The 25,426-nt window shown below is 63.0% G+C and overlaps 3 protein-coding genes across 4 annotated transcripts; 1 reads left to right on the forward strand and 2 right to left on the reverse strand.

Annotated features, from left to right (window-relative positions):
- Positions 1-1,061: 1,061 nt before the first annotated feature.
- On the reverse strand, positions 1,062-4,326 carry BBLN (bublin coiled coil protein). The gene is made up of 2 exons (XM_004613296.2): positions 4,121-4,326; positions 1,062-1,346 (listed from the first exon to the last, which is right to left on the reverse strand). Exons 1-2 carry the CDS (start codon positions 4,197-4,199, stop codon positions 1,174-1,176), a joined length of 252 nt encoding a protein of 83 aa, XP_004613353.2. The 5' UTR covers positions 4,200-4,326; the 3' UTR covers positions 1,062-1,173.
- Positions 4,327-6,081: 1,755 nt separating this feature from the next.
- On the reverse strand, positions 6,082-20,446 carry LCN2 (lipocalin 2). 2 transcript variants are annotated; one of them, XM_055124748.1, is made up of 7 exons: positions 20,170-20,446; positions 9,699-9,860; positions 8,369-8,505; positions 7,479-7,558; positions 7,215-7,337; positions 6,775-6,876; positions 6,082-6,288 (listed from the first exon to the last, which is right to left on the reverse strand). In XM_055124748.1, exons 2-7 carry the CDS (start codon positions 9,837-9,839, stop codon positions 6,269-6,271), a joined length of 603 nt encoding a protein of 200 aa, XP_054980723.1. In that variant the 5' UTR covers positions 9,840-9,860; positions 20,170-20,446; the 3' UTR covers positions 6,082-6,268. The 2 variants fall into 2 exon arrangements, with proteins under 2 accessions (XP_054980723.1, XP_004613539.1); XM_004613482.2 differs by lacking the exon at positions 20,170-20,446 and having other exon boundaries at positions 9,699-10,038.
- A 76-nt stretch (positions 20,447-20,522) lies between these two features.
- On the forward strand, positions 20,523-25,043 carry PTGES2 (prostaglandin E synthase 2). The gene is made up of 7 exons (XM_004613483.2): positions 20,523-20,819; positions 21,666-21,863; positions 22,398-22,456; positions 22,628-22,777; positions 23,269-23,469; positions 23,564-23,681; positions 24,583-25,043. The coding sequence occupies exons 1-7, from the start codon at positions 20,550-20,552 to the stop codon at positions 24,706-24,708; spliced, it is 1,122 nt and encodes a 373-aa protein (XP_004613540.2). The 5' UTR covers positions 20,523-20,549; the 3' UTR covers positions 24,709-25,043.
- The last annotated feature ends 383 nt before the right edge of the window (positions 25,044-25,426 follow it).

Raw genomic sequence — 25,426 nt, forward strand, 5'->3', positions numbered from 1 at the left:
CAGTACTTAGGGGTTAATCCTGGCAAGCCAGGGATTGAACCCAGGCCAGCTGCATGCAAGGCAAACACGCTGTACTATTGATTTGGCCCATCCATTTCTTTTCTTTTTTGCTTTTTGGGTCACACCCGGCGTTGCAGAGGGGTTCCTCCTGGCTCTGCACTCAGGAATTACTCCTGGCCGTTGTAAAACCCAAGTCGGCGCGTGCTAGGCAAACGCCCTCCCCGCTGTACTATCGCTCCAGCCCCTCTATTTCTTTTTTTATGCTCAATTTTATTTCCAGTTTCCGATACTGTTCGTGACTGAGTTTCATGTGTAGCCGGCTCCGGCACTACCCTCCACCAGGGCCCGCTCTCCCCACCACTGTCCCAGGGCCCCCAGCTTTCCTATTTCATTTGGGGGGGCCACACCCACAGTACTCAGAGCCTTACTCCTGCTTCTGTGCTCAGGGATTGCTCCTGGTGGGGGACCGGAAGTGGTGCTGGGGGCCAGATCCGGGCTGGCAGTGTGGAAGGCCAGCGTGCTACCGCCATGTCAGCCCCCACCTCCCCATCTTATTTATTTATTTATTTATTTATTTTGGGTCACACCCGGCGATGCTCAGGGGTTACTCCTGGCTCTGCACTCAGGAATTACACCTGATGGTGCTCGGGGACCCCTATGGGATGCCGGGGATCGAACCCAAGTCGGCTGCGTGCAAGGCAAATGCCCTGTCTGCTGTGCTATCACTCCAGCCCCCCCACTTCCCCATCTTAAAAGGCCCTTAGACATACCCAGGCCAGCCCTGTTGATGGGTTGGGGAAACTGAGGCCAAGATAGGAGGGCAGCAGTGGCCCAGGCTCACAGCCTTGCTTGGTGCATCCAGAGAGGCCGAGTGCATTATGAAGGGCCACACGGCGGATGGTGCCACCTCGGCTAGGACCCAGGCCATGAGGAGGACGCTGCCTCGCCAGCCCTAATGCACAAGAAGGCCAAGAAGCCCGGCACCCCCCGGGCCCTCCTGCCCCCAGCCCAGCCACTGGCGTCCTCACCTGGGGGGACAGAGAGGCAGGAAAGAGGGGAGGTGACGTCAGAGATCCGTTTAATGCGGGCACTCGGGCCTGGGCGGAGTGGGCAGCGCCCCGGGGACAGGCAGGCAGGGCGCTAACTGGCGGGCGGGCCGCGGGCCGTGCTGGGCTAGGAGCGGGCGTCGCCCGGGCTCTCCCCGAGCTGCTGCTGGAACTCCAGCCGCGTCTGCCGGTTGGACTCCAGCAGCTCCTGCAGCCGCGCGTGCAGGTGGTCGTTCTTCTCCTCCAGGTGGTCCAGGCACGAGTTGATCTGGTCCAGCATGGAGTTGATGGCCGCGTACTCTGGGAGGAGAGAGCCGCCCACAGTCCCCTGTCTCTGGGGGCTCGGCTGCCCCCCAGCACCCCCCATCTGCCTCCAAAGGGGCTTGGGGCCCCTTACCCTGTTTTTCCTGGGTGGGGCCACACCTGGTCGTGCTTGGGGCTTACTCCTGGCTCTGTGCTCGGGGATCACTCTTGGTGGTGCTCAGAGGGACCCCTATGTGACGCTGGGGCTCAGACTCATGCAAGGCAAGCGCCCTCCTCCCTGTACTGCCCCCCCAACCCCTCCCTTCCTCCTCCCTGGGCCTCAGTGTCACCATCTGAGAAGTGGGTGGATGCTCAGGGAAAAGAGGCTGGGGAAAGGGTTCAAGGCGCTCCATCCTTTATTCTTTTTTTCTTGTCTTTGGACCACACCCGGTGGCGCTCAGGGCTTACTCCTGAGTCTCTGCTCCAGGATGACTCCTGGTGGGGCTCGGGAGACCCTATGGGGTGCTGGCGATCGAACCCGGTTGGCCACGTGCGAGACAAGCACCATCCCCACTGCGCTGTCTCTCCAGCCCCTCCGGCCTTTGTCCTGGGGGCACTCGGGTGAAGGGTCTCCGGACATCCCCCCCAGGCTCACATGTCCTCTGCCGACCTTTCCAGCTGGGGGCAGAGCTTCCGGAGCCAGCCCTGCCCTGCTGCGTCCAGGCCTCTGCCGGCCCCGCCTGCTGCGGCCTCCTCTCCCCAGGCCTCTGAGCCGCATGTAGCAGCTGCAAATGTCCCCAAGACCAGGCCAGGCCCTGCTCCTGCGCCCCACGTCCTCCCCTCTGCCGCACCCCCCCACCGTAAAGTTCCGAGGGACGGGGGGGGGGGGGGCTGTGTTCACTGCTCTTTGCCCAGTGCCCTCACTGCCACATAGTATCTGTTGAGTGACTGAGTGAATGAAGCCTCTGCCATGGCTCGACTCTCCCTGCCGCCCCAGAATGCCTCAACCCTAACTGTCAGTCACTCAAGAAACAGCTCAGAAATGCCTCCTCTTCCAAGAAGCCTGCCTTGGTTTCTGCTAGAAACCATGAGTCCCTCCCCCACAGCCGCTCCTGACCTACCTCTCAGCCAAGGTCCCTTATGTCCCAAGGTCTGGGCCTGTGCCCACTGCCGGATCCAGCTCCGAGCCAGCCTGTGACTCACTCAAACCCTCAGCCAGCCACCAAGCATGGGTCCAGCTGGCTGAATCTGCAAAAGGCCAGGGTCGGAGGAGCGTGCCCTGGGCTTTGGGGGTGACTGTGTCTGGGGAGGAGCACCCAGGGCCCACACTGGCACATCTCTCGAAGGGCAGAGACCCCTCGAAAGCCTGCTGGATCTTACGCGTCTACCCACACTGGGGTACAAATGGGAAAAGCAGCCTGTCCTGCAGGGGCAGAAGGGACATGGGCACTGGGTCTTGTTCCCAGCTGGGCCTCCGACAGCAAGTTACCCGACCTGTCTGGAGAGGGGGGGTTGTCACTGGGCCACGATGAGGAGGTGAGGAGGAGCCCGACAGGGCTGGCCTCCCTAACCTCCCCACTCTGGGTCAGAAGCAGAGCCGGTAGCGGCTGACCCGCCTCCGGGGGCGGGGCCTGATCTGTGCTAAGGGCGGGTCTCGGTTCCCATATCTGCTCTCCCTAGCCTTGCCTGCTCCTGACGCCCCCTCCAAGGCTTCCACATACCTCTGGCCACTGGCCACCAGCGGTGCCCATGGCAGACCCACCAACACCCCCACTTAGCCAGTCTCTGTCCCTAATTAGTCAAAGCCGGGTGGTGGAGTGTTCAACTCTCCCAAGGCCACGGAGACATGAGTCGTTGGGTATACAACTCTGACTAGCCTAAACCCCACTGGCCCAGACTTATTTTGTTCGAGGGCACCCCCAGAGGTACTCAGGGACTACTCCTAGCTCTGTGTTCAGAGATTACTACTGCGGGTGCTGAAGGGATCCTATGTGGGGCCCAGGATTTGAACAGGTCAGTGGGATGCAAGACGATATAGCCCCTTAACTCCTGTCCTATGTCGCTAGCCCCAGACGGAGCCCAGTCAAAGAAGTCAATTACAGGCTGTGAATTTCAGCCAGAACTATGGGACACACTCACTCCCTATTTTACACTAGCCTGGCCTCCCGGTAAATGAATGATCTTTATTATACTAGAGAATAACCACTTATTAAACATCTGCATGCTGGGAACCCACTACGCATTTTTCTCTCATCTTCCATCTCATCCCGACACATCTCAAACGCAGGAGGTCCGCATCATGAGGCTTATTTTGCAGAGAACCAGGCTGGAGACGGGGAGGTGGGAGCCAGCGGCTGACTCCTACACTCCCCGCACCCCCTACCCCTGACGGCTGCTGTATAAGCGGAGCTGGCCTCAATGCTCTGGCTAGCCCAGCAAAGGTGGGCCTGCTGGGCCGGAGACGCTGACTCAGCAGGGTGGGCGTGGCCCTCCCAGCCAGCGCCCACTGCCTCGCTAAGTCAAAACGTCCTAGCCTGCCCGAGGCCCCTCTCCACTGCGGTGCGAGCAAATCCCAAGAGGCCGAGTACCCCTGCAGTAGCCCCATCTGTAAAACGGGGCCGACAGCTCACAGTTCTCCGATGCTGCCGTTCCCAGGGACCCACGGGCTGGTGCTCGCCCTGAGCCCCGAGAAGGCGCCTGCAGCTCGCAGCTCGCCGCTGGCGGGGGCGGGGCGGGCTCTGCGGAACCTCCACGCCGCAGCGCGGCCCAGTCCCCTTCCCCGGAGGGCGCCCCGAGAGAGCAACGGTCGCGTCGGCAGCAACGCCGGTCACCTGCTTCCCCGAAGCCGCCGTCCTCGCCTTCCACGTCCGCCTCCACCGGCATGCCCAGGTCCCCGTTGGGGCCCGACATTGCGTGCTTGTGCGCCGGAAGGGCCTCGCGGCGGCGGAACGAGGCGACCGTCGCGCCCACAGCCGGCGCCGGGCGGAAAGCAGATGCGGTGGACCGGCCTCGGGACCGGAAGGGCGGGACGCCGCGGCGGGACTCAAGCTGGAGCGCGGTCCCGCCCCCAAAGGGGAGGTGCAAGGACCACGCCCCCGGCCGCCTTCCAATCCCGCCTCCAGACCCAGGCCCCGCCCCCGGCCGCCTTCCAATCCCGCCTCCAGGTCCGGGTCACGGCCCCGCCCAATTCTCACCCTTCCCCTATCCGCAGGCGGAGCGTTCTGCCCCCGCCCCGCCTCCCTCCAGGAGCCCCGCCCTCTTCTCACTTGGGTTCCGCCCCCAAGGACAGAGCTCCGCCCTTGTCTTCTCCTCCAAGCAAGCAGAGAGGTCGGCCCCGCCCCACCTCCAGGCTCTTCCTCCAGGGCCCCGCCCACTCCCTTCTCACAATTACTCCGCCCACTTCCCTAGCACAGAGTCTCTCCCGAGCTCCAGACTGTCTGACTTCTCCAGGAGAGACTAATCCTCCGCGGCTGGGCACCTCCAGGTTGTAGCCGACTCCTCCGCGGGGACAAAATACATGTTTTGCTTTGTTTTTTTGATATTTTGGGTCACACCCAGCAGTGGGATCTCTTCTGGTGGCGCTCAGGGGACCCTATGGTATGCCGAGGATTAAACCCAGGTCGGTTTGTGCAAGGTAAACGCTTTGTATTATGACTCCAAACCCTGGTCTCACACCTGTGCCTGCCTTTCTCCTTGGCCCTCTGTCCTTCAGGGGACAAGCCAGGGCTCAGAAAGATGCCCATGCCTTGTGTCCACATCAGTGACCCATGCTCTGCTGTCTCTGTTCCACCTCTGGACACGAGGTCTGTGCCCATCCGGGGACAGGGGTTCATCCTCTCTGGGCTGGTGAAAAGCCATGTTCCCTGTAAGACTCCCCAAGAACCAGCCCTGCCCAGGGAGACAGCCAGCCCAGTCCTCCTTATTTAGGGGCTGTCCCCATCAGGGGGACCTGGCAGGTAACTCCTTAGTTTTAGACTGGTCTGTACCCCATGGAGAACTGGGCAGGGCTGGCCGCACCATGCGAGGCCCACGCCAAGGCTAGCATCTCCAAGGAATTTCAGGGTCTGGGCCTGAACCCCATCAGCTGGCTGCTGCAGTCTGATGCTGGGCAGAGGGGGAGGGGGAGGGGAGCAGGAGGACTGGAACCCATCAAAGCCTCATTCCTCACCCCACTAAGGATGAGGAGCAGGCAGGGGCCCCCTTCCTGGGGTGCCCTTTCATTTCATTGGAGGGGTCACCCTCGGCAGTGCTCAGGGGTTACTCCCACTTCATCACTCAAGAATCACACGTGGCAGTGCTCGGGGGACCCTAGGGGATGCCAGGGATCGAACCCAGGTCAGCTGCGAGCAAGGCAAACACCCTGCGCACTGTACCATCATTCCCCAGGCCAGCCCCTGCTTTAGCTCAAAGGCTAGCGCTTGCCTGACCTTCCTCAGGGCAGGGCCCACAGCAAGAGCCCCAGGAAAACAGCAGCCTGGGGACAGTGCCCGGCACAGCCTCTGGCCTCCAGTCACCAGGGATGTTTGTTTCGAATCTCCACAAGGATCCCGGAAGCACCTCAGCCCCTCGTTCCCTCCAGCTCCCCCGTCCTGGCTGGCCCAGGGCTGTAGGACCAGAACGAACAGGCACCCAGGGGTCAGGTGTGGGGGTGCACACGGCCCCACCCCCCAACCGTGCTGGACAGGTTACTGCATATTGGGCGTGTGGGTCAGGGCTGGGCTGGGGTCTTGGGCCCCCCTCCCTGGGACCTGTTCTCTGGTTCGGCCCAGGAGTCAAGGAACAGACGGGGGTGTAGGGGCAAATGTTTATTTAGCATTTTGGGGCGAGGGGGGCAGTGAGTAGCGCCGAGGGCTGCGCGGGGCTGGGAGCACGGTGGTGGCGTGTGGCTGTGGCTGGCGGGAGGGAGACAGGGCCGGGTGGGCAGACAGGTGGGGGCCAGAGGTGGGCCCCGGGCTCCCTTCAGCCTGGCCCTGCTCTTACTACTTATCGATGCACCGATCTGGGGAGAAAGAGGGTGGGGTGGGGTGTGACCCCTGAGAACCAGGCTCCAGCAGGAGCAGACCCGAGAACCCCTCAAGGGGGCTGGGGAAAACACCTGACATGAGTAGGCCGGGGGTACCCCGACTCCAGAGGGAGGGAGTGAGGCCCAGACACCCCCTTTGGGCCACCCCAGGCCACATGTGCAGCCTTACCCATGGGGCCCTGGCACCCCTCAGCATTGGGGAGCAAAGTGGTCTCAACACCAAGCTGGGGGTGACCTGAAGATTCAGGAGGTGGCTCTGGCCAGCGGGGACCTGGGCACTAGCGGGAGGTGCCCCCCCCCGGCCAGTGAGACCTGTTACCCCTCTTCCCGCCTGACACAACTCGGCTCTCTGCCGGGGCGCAGGGCCACAGAGCTCTGGGGTGGGGACCAGGGGCATCTGAGCTCAGGGCAGGGGTGCAGTTTCTCCTCCCTGCCCCCACCTGTGCGCCCCCCCTTCATTACCGATGGGGACCGGAAAGACGATGTTGTCGTCCCTGAGACCCAGGGATTTGGCGAAAAGGATGAACTTCTCCCTCTGCTCGGGCCTCAGCAGCTTGTCTCGCCCTGTGTGTGGCCGAGAAATGTCCCATGAGCACCGTGGGAACCGCCTTCCCTCGGGGACACCCTCTCCCTGCACCCAGGGCCCCCCAGCAGAGCAGAGCTGCAGCCCCACTGGGCCTTGGGGTGTGGGTGGGAGACGATCCTCCCTCCCCGACCCTGACAGCCACCCTGAGAGGGGGGAGCACTCACTAGAGAGGGTCCCCTGGGGAGTAGGGGGGAGCACCCCCCAGACAGGCTCATCCTGAGAATGATAGGGGAGCACCCATTGCAAAGGGTCGCCCCGAGAGTGCGGGGCGGAGTCACCGTAGAGGGTCGCCCCGAGAGTGAGGGCGAGCACCCACCGTAGAGGGTGACCTTGAAGTGCTCCCTGTGGTCCCTGCCCACTTTCTTGAAGAACACCATGGCCGTCTGGGTGTAGTCCGTGGACACCACGCGCACCGTGTAGCTCAGCAGCTTGGGGTAGTCTGTGTGGGGGGGGGCAAGTGCGTGGCTGGCCCAGCCGGGCGGGAGGAAGCAGCCCCCCACGCCGGCATCTCCGCGAAGCCCCCCACCAGGGAGAGCATCCCTGCCCCCACCCGGGCCCCCCCCCCCCGCCCGGCACTCACTCTGGATGTTGCCCAGGTTGAACTGGCCGGGCTGGAAGCTGGGCACGAAGGTTCTGCCCCAGAAATCACAGTGCTTGCCCCTAGGGTGGGGGAGGGAGAGGGAGGGCATTCAGGCCCGGGGGGGGTGCTCCCAGAGGGGCAGAATGCTGAGGCCCGAGACAGCCCACCCCCTCAGCCCGCCTGCTCGGCCCCTCAGCACCCGCTGCCCGGTGTCTCCTGATGCCCCAAGCCTGGCATTCCCTCCCTCCGGTCTCCTCTCTCCCCCCACCCCCGGGGTCCAGGACTCCCCCAACTCTGACACCTCACCTGCGCCACGCCCTGCACCTGGACACCCCAGAAGCCGCTCCCCAAACCTGTTTCTGCTCCTTGTGCAGCCGCACTCCCGGTGCCAGAGCCCAGCGTGAGTGAGTGGCCCGTCTCCCCTCGGCCCCTTCCTCTCCCTCTGCACCCCCTTTCCCAGGGCCCTTCCACCTTCCAGCTGGGCGCTGCGGCCGCCAGTGTGGCCCCTGGGTGGGGGCTCCTCCAGGGCCCAGCCCCAGCCTGACCCCGTGACCCCTCTGCCCGTTTCCTGATGCCAGTCTGTCCCCTAGTTCTGCTTTTGTGCTGGACTGCTGATTGAAGAACTGAGTGAGGGAACAAGTGAATGGGTGAGTGCGTGAGTGAGTGCGTGAGTGAGTGAGTGAGTGAGTGAGTGAATGAGTGAGTGAATGAATGAATGAATGGGTGAGTGACTGAGTGAATGAATGAATGAATGAATGAATGAGTGAGTGAATGAGTGAGTGAGCGACTCCAACAGGGCAGGAGGGGGCGTCCTCCCTCCCTTGGGCCCTGGCTGTGATGTCAGCCTCCTTCGTGGCCCGGGGGCCGTCCCACACCGCAGAGGGGCTCACCGCTGCAGGATGGAGGTGACGTTGTAGCTGCCGTCGTCCACCAGGTCGTAGACGGTGGCATACATCTTAGTCTGCTTTTCAGCGTTTCTGTCGACGTTGTTCCCCGCCAGGCCCACCACGTACCACTTCCCCTGGAACTGCAGGGCGGTGGGGCGGGCTGAGCGCGGGGCACCCCTCCCTGGGCAGCGGGGCCTCGCCGGGCACTGGGGCTGGCAGGAAGGGGCGCCCCGCTGGGCAGGGAGCCTCAAGGAGGTCCTAAAGCGGGTGCTGTGGGGACTCGGGGGCCCCTCGCAGAGGACGCCCGATTCAGGTGGGGACGAAGGGGGACATGAGGTGCAGGTTACATCAGGGCCCCAAGGACAGGCTGAGCCTCAGTGAGGGTCAGGGGTCCCCCAAGTCCCACGCTTCCTCCGCCCCCTTTTTTTTTTTTTGCTTTTTGGGTCACACCAGGGGTTCCTCCTGGCTCTGCACTCAGGAATTACACCTGGCAGTGCTGGGGGACCGTATGGGATACCAGGGAACAAACCTGGGCAGGCCGCGTGCAAGGCAAACGCCCTCCCCACTGTGCTATCGCTCCAGCCCCAAGACTATTAAATTTTTATTTATTTTATTTATTTTATTTATTTATTTATTTATTTATTTTTGCTTTTTTGGGTCACACCCAGCGATGCTCAGGGGTTACTCCTGGCTTTGCTCTCAGGAACCATTCCTGGCAGTGCTTTGGGGACCATATGGGATGCCGGGGATTGAACCCGGGTCGGCCGTGTGCAAGGCAAACACCCTACCCGCTGTGCTATCGCTCCAGCCCCAAGACTATTAAATTTTTAAAGAACAATTTAATCAAAGAACCATGATGGACAAAGTTATTGGTAGTTGAGTCTCGGGCTTACAATATGCCAACACCAGTCTTGCCCTGCCTCCCTTCCCCGATGTCCATTGCTCCCTCCACCCCGTTATTAAAAAGTTTTGCAAAGGGTCCTGACAAGCGAGGCTTGGGGGAGCCGTGCAGGCCGGGGGTCAAACTCAGGGCCCCGCACTTGTGCGGCAGGACTCACCCCTTCGCCCTTCCCTTTTATGGTCTGTACTATTTTGTGGTTTTGTGGATTATTTATTTTTTTTGCGGGGGGCACGTCCAGTGGGACTCACTCCTGGCTCTGTGCTCAGGGCCCACTCCTGGCAGGGCTCAGGGGGCTGCAGGGGCCAGAACCCAGACCCGGGGCCACCTGCAACGCAAGGCAAGTGCCTTCCCCCCTGGGGCGGCTCCTCCCTCACCTCCCTCACCGGCTCCCCATCCCCCTCTCCTCCCTGGCGCCGCCCACCGGCCTCTCACCTGGTCGTCCTCGAAGTCGGGCTGCAGGGGGATCCTGAGCAGGGACGGGGCCGGGATCCGGTTCTGCGGGGGGCGGGGCTCGGCCTGGGCCTGCAGGGCCCCCAGCAGGGCGAGCCCCCACCACAGCACACACCTGCGCATGGTCGCCGCTGCGGCTGCGTCCTGCGGGCGGGCGGGGAGGCGGGCAGTGCGGGAGCCGGCCTGGGGAGCCCTATTTATGGGGCCCCGCCTGGACCCCAGCCACTCAGGGCGGGTGATTCACCCTTTGCCAAATCCAGGAAGGGTGAGGCAACTCCCAGCAACTCCTGCCGAGCGGAAACACTTGGCAAGATTTCCACCCCCCCTCCTGCCCCCCCCATTCGAATGGTGCAAGGAGGGACCAGCCGGAGGGCAGGGAAGAAGGGGCGTGGCTTGGGGTTCTGGGGCTCTGGGGCTGCCCCGGGGCTTTTCTCCCCTGCCCCGCGGGCCTCAGGCCCCTCCCTCCCACACAATGCTGTTGGGAATGTGGCAGCCCAACTGGCCGGGCGCTTCCTGGGTCTCCGAGGGGCCAGGAGGGCGGGGCAGCCCGTGGACACTCCCAGGGGGAAGGCCACCCGTGTACCCCAGACCAGGCCCTCTGCGTCCCCTCTGCTGCCTGCAGCCCGGTTGCCCCCTGTGCAAGCACAGGCTGGGATGAAGCCAGACTCAGCTTCCTGCTGGTGGGGCTGGGGGGGCAGCTGGCACCATCCCAGAGGGGCTGACAGGAACTAGCTCATTCCCCAGGAAGCCGGCCCGGTGCTTCGGGTCAGGGCCAGGGCAAGGCCTTGCCCTTTACTTTGAATAATCTCTGGCCATGCCTTGGGCGCCTGGGCCGGCTCCCAGCAGGCCTGGCCACAAGCTCTGAGCACCGAGCACCAAGCACCGAGCACCACACCATATGGGGACTTCATCAGGAGGGGCGGGGTCTGCAGGATGGTGCCAGGGAGGGAGTTTGCTGGTGCAGCCCAGACTTCGCCCACTTTCTGGGGGAAGAAAGGGCAGGGAGTGAAAGCGGGCATGGCTGGGTGCTCCAGGTGGCCCCACCACCTCGGGGGTGCCCCCCACCTGTGGCTGCACCGGGCGCCACTCTGAACTTAAGAGGTGTCGGGAGAGCTGGAGTGATAGCACAGCGGGTGGGTGCTTGCCTGGCACGCGGCAGACCCCGGTTCTATCCCCGGCATCCCATATGCCCCCCCCCACTGCCATGGGGAATCTGAGTGCAGAGCCAGGAGTAACCCTTGAGCACTGAAGAATATGGCCCCCCAAAAAAGGTATGGGGAGAGGGCTCAAAGCACTGGAGCCCCCCAACCCCCATCACACTCTGCCCTGAGCACTTCCAGGTGTCACCCCCAAACCAAAGTGAGTATCAAGGTATCCCTGAGGGCAGTGACTGTGGTATGGAAAGACTGGAGGAAGGAGCCCCCCACTTTTTGTCTTGTTTTGGGGCCATACCTGGCAGTGCTCAGGGGCGACCCCAGGCTCTGTACTTGGGGGCAGAAGCCAGAGATCACCAAGGGCCTCCTGCACGCAAAGCCTGTGTCCCCGTCGAGCTAGCTCTCTGGCACCCCAGTTTTGGAGACTGGGGTTTGGGCCACACCTGGCTGTGCTCGGGGCTCACTCCCGGCGGGGCTCAGGGGACCAGCGTGCTGCTGGGGACTGAACCCAGGTCAGCTGTTTGCCAGGCGAGCGCTTTACCTGCTGTCCTCTCTCTCCGGCCCAGGACAGCCCCCCCCATTTTAAGTCAGGGCGGGAGTGTCCTGGGTCACGAGGGTTCATGCTCTGGCCCCCCAATCCTCTCAGAGATGGATGGGATGCCGGATTTCTGGCTGCTCCGAGGCTTGCCCAGCCCTGCCTGTCACTCCCTGTAGGGGGCGCTGTGACGCAGCTCCGTGCAGCCCGGAGCACCCAGGAGGCCAGCGCACAGTGCTCCCCTCTGGGGGTCCGGCCAAACCCGCGCAGGGCCCGTCTCCTGCAGGTTCTGGGCCTGTCCATGCAGACCGCTGGCCTGTTCTCTGGCTCCGCTTTTCCCCAGGATCCACACCCGGCAGTGCTCAGGGGTCACTCCTGGCGGTGCTCAGGGACACAGTGGGATTCTGGGGATCGAACCCGTGTTAGCCGCATGCAAGGCCAACGCCCTCCGCGCTGAGCTATCACTGGGGTTCAGAACTACCCACAGTTGTGTGCGGGAACTCAGAACCTCCTGCCCCTGAGCAGGGGTGCCGCTGGCTGCTCCAGAGCCCCCCCCCCCCCCCGCCTGCTCTCCCAGAGGCCCCTGGGACCGAGTCTGACCTGGCCTCTGGGGGTCCAGCACCTCATGATCCCGCCTAGCCCCTGGGTCCGGCCCCTGGAAGCCTGTGCAGAGTTCAGCCCCTCCTTGAACGGCTCACCCGCAGGAACACCTGGACAGGACCTGGCCAGCGGCACTAGGACCCCGGGAACCCTGCCTGGCAGTGTGTGGTGTGTGTGTGTGTGTGTGTGTGTGTGAGAGTGTGTGTGTGACTGTGTCTGTGAGTGTGTATGTGAGTGTGTATGAGTGTGTGTGTCTGTGAGTGTGTATGAGTGTGTATGTGAGTATGTGTGTGTGAGTGTGTGTATGAGTGTTTGTGTGTGTCTGTGAGTGTGTATGTGTGTGAGAGAGTGTATGTGTGTGTGAGAGTACATGTGTATGAGTATGTATGAGTGTGTCTGTGAGTGTGTGTGTGTCTGTGAGTGTGTATGAGTGTGTGTGAGTGTATGTGTGTGTGAGAGTACATGTGTATGAGTGTGTGTGAGTATGTGTGTGTGTGTATGAGTATGTGTATGTGTGTGAGAGTACGTGTGTATGAGTGTGTGTGTGAGAGTGTGTGTGTGTGAGAGTATGTGTGTTTCTGTGAGTGTGTGTGTGTGTGTGTGTGTGTGGTGAGGGGTATGCCAAGGGACGGAACACAGGCTGTGACGCGGGGGACCGGGTTCCATCCCAGACACCACGTGAAGTGTGAAACGCATTTTCTTTCTTTCATCTTATTTTCCGCTAGATTGGGGAACCCTGTCTGGCAGACAGAGGGACAGAGATGAGTGAAGTGAAGGAAACAGGGAGTTTATTGGGGTGTCCTCGGGTGAGGCTGGGGTAGAGCCGCACCCTGGGAGGGACCAAGGAGGTTTCTAAGGTGTCTTGGGTGGGAAAAGGGACCCAGGGCTAGTCGCTGGTCTGGCTCCCGCCACCTGCAGGGGCTCGGGGGCTCGGAGGCAGGGATGCAGCCCCGTGGCCGCCTGGCGCCGGGCGGGCCGCGAGTCCTGTCTTCCTCACTAGGGTGTTACTGTCCCATCAGCTGGTCGCTATTCGGTCCCAGCCGCCATTTGGTCCGAGCAACCTCACATCTCATTTTGGGGTTATTTTGGGCCACAGTGGCAGTGCTCAGGGATTACTCCCAGTGGGGTGCTTGGGGTAGGGGTCAATCCTGGTGGTGTTTGGGGCACCGGGAGTGCCAGGGGTGGAAGCCGGGGCTCCCCGACCTTTGCCTGTACGTGTGCCTGGTTTATCTTTGCTGGTGGGGCCACGGGCAGACAGGGAAAGGCTCTCGGCGATGGGATGTAGGCCAACAAAACTCCTGGGGGGGACCCTAAGGCTGACAAGGTAACCCAAGAAGAGCCTGTAAAGGCCGCCTCGGACAAAGGAAGGGCAAGCGCTGCCCGGGCCCAGGTGCTCCCTGCGCCCACGTGGCCGAGCACAGGTGTCGTCCGCATCTCCCCTCTCGAGAGGTGGACTCCATGCCTTCCTGTCTAAGTGTGTGCAGGGTCTCTCCGCCCTTGGAGAAGCCCGGGCTCTCTCTTGAGCGTGTTACTCTCTCTCTCTCTCTCTGTCTCTCTCTCTCTCTCTCTCTCTCTCTCTCCTCTCTCTCTTTCTTTCTCTCTCTCCATCTCTGCACCTTCAAAAACCCTCCAAAATAAAATCTATTTACTTCACTGTTGATCTACTCCTGAAACTCCTTTCTAGGAGCCAAGACCCCAGTGACCCTGGGTCCCGGGTGGCAGAGGCGGATGGGGAGAAAGTGACCGTCTTTGTCCTCCCCACGTCACATAAGTCATCGTGGGGCCCACGGACATCAGAGAGAAGGGGGGGATGGTGGGGCGGGGCCTTATTGTTACCCGTGGGAATCAGCTCTCAGGTGGGGCCTTGAAGAGAGGCCTGAGGGGCAGACCTGCACCCTCCCCGGCCCCCCAGCGCCTCGAGTCCACACAGCGCCTGGACTGCCCCTGGCCTGTGTCTCCAGGGCTGCAGGGGGAGCCCCCCACCCCAATCCTCTGTAGGGACCATTTTTTTTTTTTAAGGATTGCACCTTTTTCTTTTTTTCTTTTATGGGCCACACCCAGCGGTACTCAGGGGTTCCTCCTGGCTCTGCACTTAGGAATCACTCCTGGCGGTGCTCAGGGGACCCACAGGGGACCCAAGGGGATGCCAGGACTGAGCCCAGGTTGGCCGTGTGCAAGGTAAACGCCCTCCAGCCCTGGGAATATATTTATTGCTGCCGTGATCCCGGTGATTAGGTGGTGCCTGCCCCCCAACCCCAGGCCGGGCAGCCCTCAAACCCTGCAGGAACTCAGCCTCCCCCCCACCTGCGATATCACTCCTCCCCCTCCTCCGCCCCGCCCCTCCCTCCCACTTTCCCAACACGCAGGTTCCCACTCTGCCCCGTGGCTTCTGCAACCCACAGAGGCCGGAGAATTTCCCCAGTGGGTCAGTTACGGCAACAGATCACACCCCGTTATTGATCCAACACTGCAGGCCAGGGGCCAGCTGTCCATCTGCTGCCCTCACCGGCCTTCTTCCTGTTTCTGAGCCAGTCTCTCCCCTTCTTTGTTTTCGGGGTGGGGCCTCACCCAGGGGTGCTCAGGGGCTATTCCTGGCTCTGAGCTCAGCAGTGGTCCTGGCCGTGCCCTCAGGGGGTGCCGGGATTTGAAAGGCGAGCACCTTATCTCTGCTTCTATCTCCCCAGCAGCAGGCTGGGACCCTGGGCCAGCAGGTGGGGACGGGCACCTGCTGAATCTTGGGGGCCTGAGCCTACCTTGCGGGTGAGCAACTCGAAAAAAAACGATGCCGGGGTCAAGAGCACAGTGGGGAGGGCGCTTGCCTGGCACGCAGCCAGCCGGGCTCTAATCCCGTCACCATTTAGGATTCCCCGAGCTCTGCCAGGAGTGCTCTCTGAGCACAGAACCAGGAGTCAGCCCTGAGCATCACTGGATGTGCCGCCACCCCACCCGTGAAAAGCAAAACAACAATTCCCCCCAAAAAACAACGCCAGGGGCCAAGTGATAGAAGGGATAGGGCATTTGCTTTACAGCCGACCTGGGTTCGATTCCCAGCATCCCATATGGCCCCCAGCACCGCCAGGAGTGATTCCTGAGTGCAGAGCCAGGAGTGACCCCTGAGCATCGCCGGGTGTGACCCGAAACAACAACAAACAAATAGAAGAGGCGTAAACAAGAGCAGGAGTTGAACACAAGGATAAGGATCCAGATAGTAAAAGGTTAAGAGATGCGGGGCGGGCGGGGGGTAGTGCAAAGGGCCCGGGGTTCACGCAGACACTCCGGGTTCACACCCTGGGGTTCCTCTGAGCGCCTCCAGCTGCCCCCACCCACACACATTACAGTGAAAGGCTAAGAGAACTTTCTCGACCAAATGGGTTCGAGAAAGGTCCAATCACTCTTCAGCCGTCCCAGAAATGGACTCGCGTCACAGATCTTTCCAGAAGACAGCAGGCGGCACAGCCACTGCAGCTCTCCCTGGGGACAATGCAAGGTGCTTTTGTTTTTTTCAAATGTGTTTTTAATGTTAGAGTCACAGAGAAGTGGCAAAGGCACGGAGTTCCCCAGCCTCCAGCAGCTGTTACCCCCTTTTAAAGCCTTGGAGGTTCCAGAGGGCCTGGCGGCCGCTTCTACCAAAGCCCCACAGGGGTGGGGGTTTTTGTTTGTTTTTAACTTTTTTTGTGTGTGTTCTATTTTATTTATTTATTTTGATTATTATTATTATTTTTTGCTTTTTGGGTCACACCCAGCCATGCACAGGGGTTACTCCTTGCTCTGTACTCAGGAATTACTCCTGGTGGTGCTCAAGGAACCATATGGGATGCTGGGATTTGAACCCGGGTTGGCCGCGTGCAAGGCAAACGCCCTATCTGCTGTGCTATCGCTCCAGCCCCTTGTGTGTGTGTTTTATTTTATTTTTTTCTTTAATAATGTATTAAAGAATGAAGGTACCGCAGAGGAACACAGGTGTGTATAATCCCATCAACGGCCAACATCCAGGGACTTAAAAGCGAGCTCCCAGAAGCCATGCCTTATAGCCTACTCCTCCCTCTGGGGGAAACTCGCAAGCTACTGAGAGCTTCCTGCCCACCTGGGACAGCCTCACAAGCTTCCCATGGTGTATCTATATGCCAGAGCCAGTAACAAGCTGGATCTCATTCCCCTGACCCTGAAAGAGCCTCCAACTCGGCATCAGCATCGTTGGGAAGGCCGAGTAGAGAGAGGCTTCCAAAATCTCAGGGATAGGACGAATGGAGACGTTACTGAGGCTGCTCGAGAAATTGACGATCAAGGGGATTTCGTGATTCGTGATTAATAATGTAGGAGCACTGCTATCTATTCAGCCATTTGTTTTTAACTTTTTTAATTGAGTCACTGTGAGCCGTACCTTGGGTTTCAGTCCTACAGTGTCCCAAGCCCCGTCCCTACACTAGTGTGCACTTCTCACCACCAGTGTCCCCAGGGCCCCTCCCATCACCCCCTCCAGCCCCTGCCTGCCTCTATGTCAGGCACTTCTCTCTCTCCCTCTTCCTTTCCCTCCCTCTCCCTCCCTCTCTCTCTCTCTCTCTCTCTCTCTCTCTCTCTCTCTCTCTCTCTCTCTCTCTCTCTCTCTCTCTCTCTCCCTCCCTCCCCTCCCCGGCCCCCCTCTCCTTTTGGGCATTGTGGTTTGCAGTATTGATACTGAAAGGTTATCAAGAATGTCCCTTACCTACGTTTAACCGCCAGAGCTTATCCAGCGCAGTCATTCCCAGTCTAGTGGTCTCTCCTCTCTCTTACCTACCTCAGCCCCCCCTCCACTAGTGGTTAGTTCCAGCCACTGACCGGTCCTCCTAGCCCGTTTTCTGGCCATAGATATTTTTTATCCTTTTTTTTTTCTTTTTGGGTCACACCCGGCGATGCACAGGGGTTATTCCTGTCTCTGCTCTCAGAAATTACCCCTGGTGGTGCTCAGGGGACCATATGGGATGCTGGGGATCAAACCCGGGTCGGCCGCGTGCAAGGCAAACGCCCTACCCGCTGTGCTATCGCTCCAGCCCCTCTGGCCATGGATATTCTTCTACTATATACAGCCTTAATGTAAGGCCTAGGGTTTGATGCAGACAGTCGAAGGTGAAGCCCCCGTTTCCCACCTGCTGCCATGGCCCCACCCCCAGCACGCCCCTGGGCACCCACCCAGGTGTGGGACCCGCACCAGCTCCCTTGGCCTCTTGGGGAGCGACTCAGCACCGGGCTGGGTGTCGGGCGTCTTCCCCTGCCCCCTGAGGACGGGCTCTCCCACCCTGCTGGGTTTCATCTCCTTCCTGCTTCTTGATGAATTCTGCTCCTGACGGGGAACGTGAGCATATTCGTGACCCTTCCTGCCTGTCGGCTGCCCTCCCTGCCTCTCCCCTGCACCTCTCTCCCAGCCCCCCACAGCCCCTCCTGGCAGTGATGCTGGCTGACAGGCACATATAGGTCACCTTGTGACTTTCAGCATAACTTGCATTTTTTGGGGGGGTCCACAACTGCTCTGTGCTCAGGGCTCACTCCTGGCAGGCTCAGGGGGGCAGTACGGGGTGCTGGGGATGGAACACGGATTAACAGGCTAACGCCCTCCCCGCTGTGCTGTCTCGGCAGCCCCAGCATGGTGGACTCGGTGGGCTGGTGGCACTGGGGAGGGCAGGGACGCCTGGGGAGGGGGTGTCGTAAAGGTCGTAAAGAGGGAGCGGCAGAAGTGGCGGGTGGGGCTGGGCCGAGGGGAGAGCTGGTGGGGGAGGGCTATGGGAGAAGAGCCAGTAGGGGGCAGCGGGGCAGACGGCCAGGTGGGTTTCTGGGTCTGGATTGAGGGGGGCTGCCAGGAGTCACCCCCGCTCTCCCCGAGGTCCGTACTGGGCCGACTCTGAACCAAGGGCTGGGCTGTTATGACCCCCAGGGCTAAGCGGCAACAGGGTGGGTCCGGGGAGCCTGGACAGGCGCAAGGGAAACCCCAGAGCTCCATTCTGAGAGGGGACCTGCAGAAGGGGAAGGGCAGGGACTGGAGCGATAGCACAGCGGGGAGGGCGTTTGCCTTGCACGCGGCTGACCTGAGTTCCATTCCCAGCATCCCATAGGGTCCCCTGAGCACCGCCAGGAGTAATTCCTGAGTGCAGAGGGCAGAGCCAGGAATAACCCCTGAGCATTGCCGGGTGTGATCCAAAAAGCAAAAAAGAAGGGGCAGGGCAGGGCCCCGGGGGGATGACTCAGTGGTCAAGCGTCTTCCCTGGGGCCTGCGGACCGGAGAGGGGTTAAGGCACTTCCCTGGCTTGCAGTGGCTTGGTCCCGGCACCACACACAGTCCCTGAGTGCAGAGTCAGGAGTAGCCCCGGGCCACCGCTAGGGGAAACAGAAAAAACGCCTGCCTGCAAGGGAAGGCCTCGCCTCATCCCAGCCCATAAGCAGGAGCATGGCTGTCTGGGAGCAGGTGGGCAAGCACCGGAGCATCGCAAGCTAGCGATTGTGAGCGCCAGTCACTGCAAACAGCAGCAAGGGAGGGTCTGGAGCGATAGTACAACGGGGAGGGCGCTTGCCTTGCACGCAGCCTACCTGGGTTCCATCCCCAATATACCATATGGTCCCCTCAGCACCACGGGAGCACTGCTGGGTGTAGCCAAAAAAAAAAAAAAGCCCCATCCCTGAAAATCATAAAACCAACCCTACTAAAAGAACAATAAAACAGCAGCCAGGGGCATGGGAAGAGGGAGAGAAATCCCGGCAAAGGACACAGGGCAGCATGGAGGGGGAGGCCAGGAGAATGAGGAGCGGGCCAGGGGGCGGGCCCTGGGGCAGGAAGGATAGTCTGTATGGGAGTCTGGGCGTGGCCTCTGCTCTGGGGGTGGCAGAGAAAGGCGAGCTGCTGGGGAACAAAGTTGGTCATGAGCAGGGCAAGTGCCCCCCCACCCCCCCCACGCTTCCCTCCAGCTTCACGGCCTGACCTAGAATGACAAATACAGAACCTGGCCACGTTACAGGCTGGTTCTCTGCTGCTGTTCTCCTTTTTGGGTCACACCCGGCGATGCTCAGAGGTCACTCCTGGCTGTGCTCAGGGGACCATATGGGATGCTGGAAATCGAACCCGGGTCGGCCGCGTGCAAGGCAAACGCCTTCCCCGCTGCGCTATCGCTCCAGCCCCTCTTTCTTCTTTTTTGCTTTCTGGGTCACACTCAGTGATGCACAGGGTTACTCCTGGCTCATGCACTCAGGAATCACCCCTGGCGGTGCTCAGGGGACCCTATGGGATGCTGGGAATGGAACTCAGGTCAGCCGCGTGCAAGGCAAACGCCCTCCCCGCTGCGCTATCGCTCCAGCCCCTTCTCTCTTCTTTTTGGGCCAGACTCGGGGATGCTCAGACTCCTGGCTCTGCACTCAGGAATTACCCTGGCGGTGCTGGGGGACCACATGGGATGCCGCGGATCGAGTCTAGCCACTGCGTTCCCGGGGACCCACGGGCTGGTGCTCGCCCCGAGGCCCAAGGCCGGGCGGGCTCTGCGGAACCGCCGCACCCGCACCCGGCCCTGCTCCCCTTCCCAGGCGGGCGCGTCGGCAGCCCTCCCGGGTCGTTCCCGGGCCGTCGTGCTCGCCTTCCGCGCCCGCCTCCACCTGCATGCCCAGGTCCGGGTTCAAGCCTGGGGCGCTCCAGGGCCTCGGGACCGTGGAACGCGGCCGAACGCTAGGGGGCGCCAGAGGCCCCGCCCCGCAGCAGAGGAGCGCGGGCTGGCCCGCCCCATCCACTTCTAGACCGCCCCCAGGCTCTCGCTCAACTCTCGCCGCGGCCCAAGTCTCGCGTTTCCACACCCGGCAGAAGGGGATAGCCCCGCCCCTCCAGACTCCGCCCCCTCCGGACTCCGCCCCGCCCCTCCCCGTCCTTGCGGCGCCGCCGCGGGGCGGTCTGTTCTACAGCTGCGCGCGGAAAGGCCGGGGCCCTGCAGGTTCCACTTTCAGGGAGCGGGAGCCCGGCAGTGCGCGGGGGGCAGGCCGGGACCCCCGACTGCCCTACCCCGCCTCTGGGGGCCGCCGGGTCTGTAGCCCGCGCCCCCGCGTGGCCGGCGCGGAGACACGTGGTTTCTGAGACCCCAAACGGAGAGAAATCTCTATGTTTCGGGAAACATTGCCGCTGTGCGGGAGGGCAGTAAAAGCCCGAGCCGCAGGCGCTCACCCTTTCCGCGGCCGTCAAGGATCCGAAGCCGGGACCTTTCCCGGACACTTCAGCCTCTTGCGGGGGTGATTAGTCGACGTTACTAGTCACACACCCTGGGCCACGCTGCGGCTCAGAGGCCCGGGTCCCCCCGCGTCGGTCACAACCCCAGGGTCAGAAGTCAGAGACATCGAAGGGCTTCCAGACAGCCCAGGAGGACTTGAGCAACTCGGACCGGTGTTTGAAGCCGGGCTGTGGGCTCGCACGCCTTTTCCCGGGAGGACCTTCCGCCCCGCTCGGCGTCACCGTCGCCCCTGGCAACCGCGGCCTGGCCCTTTAAGGCGGGCGTGCGCGCGCCCTCTCGGTTTCGCGCGCCCGCCCGCGGTGCCGGTGCATTGACCATGGCCCGAGCCGTGCGGGCGCTGTGGCCGGCCGGCCGCTCGCTGGCCTGGAGGCTGGGCAGCCGCCCCCCGCCCGGACTCCCCGCGCAGGGCCGGGCCGGGCTCGCGGGGGCGGCAGGAGGCCCGGACCCCGCCGCCGCCGCCCGCAAGGGGAGCCCGCGGTTCCTGGGGGCGGCGGCGCTGGCCCTGGGGGGCGCCCTGGGGCTGTACCACACGGCGCGGGGGCACCTGTGCGCCCAGGACCTCCGAGCCGAGCGCCTCGCCGCGCAGGTGAGTGCGGCCGACCCCGGCGCGGGCCTGAGGCTCCCCGGGCACCCGCGGGGTCAGCTCCGTCCCTGCGCCGCGCCTGTGACCTTGGGGAAGTGGCCGGGTTTCAGATCCGAGCCTGCCGCCGCCGCCTGGCGTGGCCCCTCGGAGCCTTTTGGGGGGCGGGTTGTGCACACTCGGCGGTGCTTGGGCTCGGTGCTCAGGGATGACTTCCGGCGCGGCTCGGTGGGGACGCTGCGGGGTGCGGGGGATGAGCCCGGGTCGGCCACGTGCAAGCAGGTGTCCTGCCCGCTGGGCTGTCGCTCCGACCCGATTCTGAGTGTCTTCCCGGATGTGGGGGCGCAGACACGCACGCGGCACGGAGGGGGCGTTCCTCGCAGCTGCCTGCGCACCCCCACGCCCAGCCTCAGTTTCCCCTCCTGCAGCCGTGGCTTTCACCTAGGAATGTGCTCTCCCCCCCCCTCCTCGCTCCAGGACTGTTCCTGCCGCGCCTGCCTGATCCCAGGGCCGGGCGCGGCCACCACCCGTTTTGGAGGTGCAGCTGGACTTCACCCTGGCAAGTGCCAGGCGATTGGCTAGTTATTCCGGAACGGTTTCCCCGAACCCCGGGGCTGGGCACACCCGGCGGGAACCATCGCTCTGCGTCCGCGGGGCCTCCGGGGAGCGCTGAGCAGAGACCCGGACTCCTCTTTGACCCGGGGGTGGGCGAGAGCCTGGACTGTCCCGGGCCCTCGGTTCTGCCATCCTCCGCCCCCTGCCCTGGTCTTCCAGGCGGGGTGGGGGGAGGGGAAGAGGGGGGATCCGGGTTTCCGGGGCGGGGCCTCAGACTCCGCCCCCTCCCACCCGCAGCTCTCCCTGTCGGGCCGCCTGCAGCTGACCCTGTACCAGTACAAGACGTGTCCCTTCTGCAGCAAGGTCCGCGCCTTCCTGGACTTCCACGCCCTGCCCTACCAGGTGGTGGAGGTGAACCCCGTGCGCAGGACCGAGATCAAGTTCTCCTCCTACCGCAAAGTGCCCATCCTGGTGGCGCAGGAAGGGGAACGCTTGGTGAGCCCCCGGCTGCCCCCGCCCGCCCCCCGCCTGCCCCCCGCCGCCTGGGTCGTGCTGCGCCCCTCGGCGGGGCCCTGTCAGTAGCCTTGGCTGCAGGATCGCGGGCGTGCCTGCATACAGTTGGTGCTCAATAAATATAGACTCCTCCCTTAACCCTCCGAACTCCAAGCACTAATGGGGCCAAAGCCGGGTGGAGTTCCCTCCCACCCCGCCTGCCACATCCTGAAATCAGAGTGGTGCAGGGGTGAGGCTGTGTGGGACCGTAGTGGCCACTCAAGCTCTGGGCTTCTCAGGGTGAGGCTGTGTGGCGCGGGAACCGCCCCTCGACCTCTCTGTGCTTCTCTCGTGCCATAGAGAAGCGTTTACTCTTCGGGCACAGTCCTCGGGTTGGGGGCGCAGTGGGCACGGGATATGGGATGCAGGGGACAGCCCGGGGCTGGACAAACCAGGCCTGGTCCCACTGGCCAGCTCCCGCCAAAGGCCCGGCTGGAGCCCCGGCGCCTCCCGGCTGACCAGCCTCTCCCCCTCCAGCAACAGCTGAACGACTCCTCGGTCATCATCAGCGCCCTGGGGACCTACCTGGTGTCAGGGTAAGGGGCCCGCGGCCTTGGCCCCCTTTATCGGAGCGGGGGTGCCGCTGCCCGCACTTCCGGGTCCGCGCGTCCCTCCCCCGCGCCCCTTTCCGCGCCCCGCCCCCGCCGGCCCGCCACCCCCTGGCCCCAGGGAAGGGGAGTGGGTGAGACTCTGGGTGTCCCCTAAAGGCAGCCCCTGGAAGACGTCATCAGCTACTACCCCCCCATGAAGGCCACTAACGAGCAGGGCAAGGAGGTGACCGAGTTCTGCAACAAGTACTGGCTCATGCTGGACGAGCGCGAGGCCCAGCGCATGTACGGCGGGAAGGAGGCGCGCACGTGAGTGGGTGGGCGCGGCCGCCGGGAGGGGGAACCTGGCTAGTGGGAGGGGGGCCTGGCTCTCCGCAGGGGTGTGATGGGCCGGGGGTTCCGGCTGCCTGGAGGGGTGCGGCGGGCGGGGGCCCAGCTTCCTGGAGGGGTGCGGCGGGGCGGGACCCAGCTGTCCGGAGGATGTGATGGGACCGGGGGTCCGGCTGCCTGGAGAGGTGCGGCGGGGCGGGGGTCAGGCTGCCTGGAGGGGTGCGGCGGGGCGGGGGTCAGGCTGCCTGGAGGGGTGCGGCGGGCGGGGGCCCAGCTGCCGGGAGGGGTGCAGCGGGGCGGGGGCCCAGCTGCTGGGAGGGTGTGATGCGGCGGGGCGGGACCCAGCTGTCCGGAGGATGTGATGGGACCGGGGGTCAGGCTGCCTGGAGGGGTGCGGCGGGCCCGGGCCCAGCTGCCGGGAGGGGTGCGGCCGGCTGGACCCAGCAGCCTCAGCGGTGCCCTGGCCGCAGGGAGGAGATGAAGTGGCGGCAGTGGGCGGACGACTGGCTGGTGCACCTCATCTCCCCCAACGTGTACCGCACGCCGGCCGAGGCCCTGGCGTCCTTCGACTACATCGTCAAGGAGGGCCGCTTCGGGGCGCTGGAGGGCGCCCTGGCCAAGTACCTGGGCGCCGCCGCCATGTACCTCATCAGCAAGCGGCTCAAAAGCAGGTGAGCCCCGGCTCGAACCCCGGACCCCCGGGGAGCGGACTGGCCCCGACCCCCTGAGCCTGCCCGAGGCTCCCGTGACGCCCCCGCCCTGCAGGCACCACCTGCGGGACGACGTCCGCGAGGACCTCTACGAGGCTGCCGACAAGTGGGTGGCGGCCGTGGGCAAGGACCGGCCCTTCATGGGGGGCCAGAAGCCGAACCTGGCGGATCTGGTGAGCGCGGGGACTGGGCAGGGAGAGCCTTGGCCTCAGCGTCAGCCCCTCCGCAGCGCGGGCAAGGCCTTCAGGGAAACCCCGGTGAGGCCGCCTGGGTCCTTGTCAGGGTCCGGGGAGGGCCGGCTTCAGGCACAGCTGGATCCAGGCTCCGGGGTGGGGAGTGTCCATGGGGCTCAGGCTCTCCCCGCCCCACGCGCTGGCCTTCAGCTTGGGGGAGGCTGGGCCCCGCTGAGGTTAGGGGTGGCACATTTTCTGGCTTCGGTGCCTGTCTTAGCGGGATGGACACGCGTGTACTTGGCTGCTGAGCCAACCCCGGCCCTGCTGCATCTTGGGTCCAGTATCCGGGGTGGATCATGTTGTCAGGCCTGGGGCTCGGGCCGAGTGTCCCTGAGGGAACTAGGGGTGCTGGTGCCCGGGGAGGGGCGAGAGGACCAGCAAGCCCCCTCGGTACACGTGCAAGTGCACACACACACAGCACACGTGCACAGCACACAGACACATGCATGCTCATACACACACACACACACTCGCATACACAGCATGCACTTACAGGACATACACATGCACATGCAGTACATGTGTGCTTGTACATGCACACACATGCACACACAGCATGCACACGCACAGCACACTCATGCATGTACACTTGCGCACATACATGCACACACAACACACATGCATACTTATACATATGCACACACGTACACACACATGCACACAGAACACACTCATGCTTATACATACACAGTATGCACACAGCACACACACAACACACGTGAGCGTACACATGTGCACAGCACACACACGCACACATGCATGCTCATACATACGCACAAACACACTCAGCACCAGCCAGTGGGTCCCTCAGGCGGGTGATGGGCCGTGCCCTCTGTCCCAGGCGGTGTATGGCGTGCTGCGGGTGATGGAGGGCCTGGAGGCCTTTGACGACCTGATGCGACACTCCCGCATCCAGCCCTGGTACCTGCGGGTGGAGAAGGCCATCGCACAGGCCCCTGGTGACTGAGCCTCGTGCTGGGCCATGTGGCCACGAACAAACTGGCTGCCGCAACAGGGCAGGGCTGGGGGCACTGCACGGAGTCAGGAGCTCACCCCTGCCTTATCCCCGGCCCCGGGCTCTGGTGCTGGTGGGCCCTGGGAAGTGGAGTCAGGCTCCACTTTCCCTCCTGGGCCCCCGGACCGTCCTGGAGGGTCACCTCGTCCCCGGCACCCCTTGCCCGGAGCCCTGCAGTGCTGGCTCTCCCAGGACTCCCTCGGGTGGGGCGGAGGCCTCTTCCCTGCCCCCACTCCTCCGGAGAGCCCCGGACTGTCGCGCTCACAATAAAGCCGAGGTGACCCAGGCGGGTGCAGTGTGTGTTTCTGCCCGTGCAGGGAATGCTGTGTGCAGCTCTGGCCAGAGGGGGTCAGTGAGCAGCTTTGTCCATGTGGGGGTGTAGTATGCAGCTCTGGCCACACGGGGGCGCAGTGTGTGACTGCACACGTGTGGGTACCTCTGCAGTGGGCCATGGAGCCAGGTGGTGGGGGTGACCAGCTCACGCAGGCTAATGAGTGTTGGGGCTCAGCTGGCTCTCTCATCACCTTGGCACCAGGCATGCAGACACGGGGACTCTTGAGTAGCAATGCTTCCGTCTCAGTTTCCTCATCTGCCTAATGGGCATAGTGTGTGTCTGGTGGGGTTTCCAGTCCTGAGGACCAGCCTAGGTTTGTTGGTTGTTTGGGGGCTA

This window comes from Sorex araneus, chromosome 1, assembly GCF_027595985.1.
Source record: "Sorex araneus isolate mSorAra2 chromosome 1, mSorAra2.pri, whole genome shotgun sequence".
NCBI lineage: Eukaryota > Metazoa > Chordata > Mammalia > Eulipotyphla > Soricidae > Sorex > Sorex araneus.

Bases quoted from the DNA above. Each gene is read 5' to 3' on its own strand.
- BBLN (XM_004613296.2), bottom strand. From the start codon at position 4,199: ATGTCGGGCCCCAACGGGGACCTGGGCATGCCGGTGGAGGCGGACGTG. The intron at 1,347-4,120 runs GTGACCGGCGTT...CTCTCCTCCCAG, and splicing joins CGGCGGCTTCGGGGAAGCAG to AGTACGCGGCCATCAACTCC.
- LCN2 (XM_055124748.1), bottom strand. From the start codon at position 9,839: ATGCGCAGGTGTGTGCTGTGGTGGGGGCTCGCCCTGCTGGGGGCCCTG. The intron at 7,559-8,368 runs GTGAGCCCCTCT...CCCCCACCCTAG, and splicing joins GTCACCTCCATCCTGCAGCG to GGGCAAGCACTGTGATTTCT. The intron at 6,877-7,214 runs GTGGGTGCTCGC...GGCCACACACAG, and splicing joins CTTCAAGGTCACCCTCTACG to GGCGAGACAAGCTGCTGAGG.
- PTGES2 (XM_004613483.2), top strand. From the start codon at position 20,550: ATGGCCCGAGCCGTGCGGGCGCTGTGGCCGGCCGGCCGCTCGCTGGCC. The intron at 22,457-22,627 runs GTAAGGGGCCCG...TGTCCCCTAAAG, and splicing joins GGGACCTACCTGGTGTCAGG to GCAGCCCCTGGAAGACGTCA. The intron at 23,470-23,563 runs GTGAGCCCCGGC...CCCGCCCTGCAG, and splicing joins AGCAAGCGGCTCAAAAGCAG to GCACCACCTGCGGGACGACG.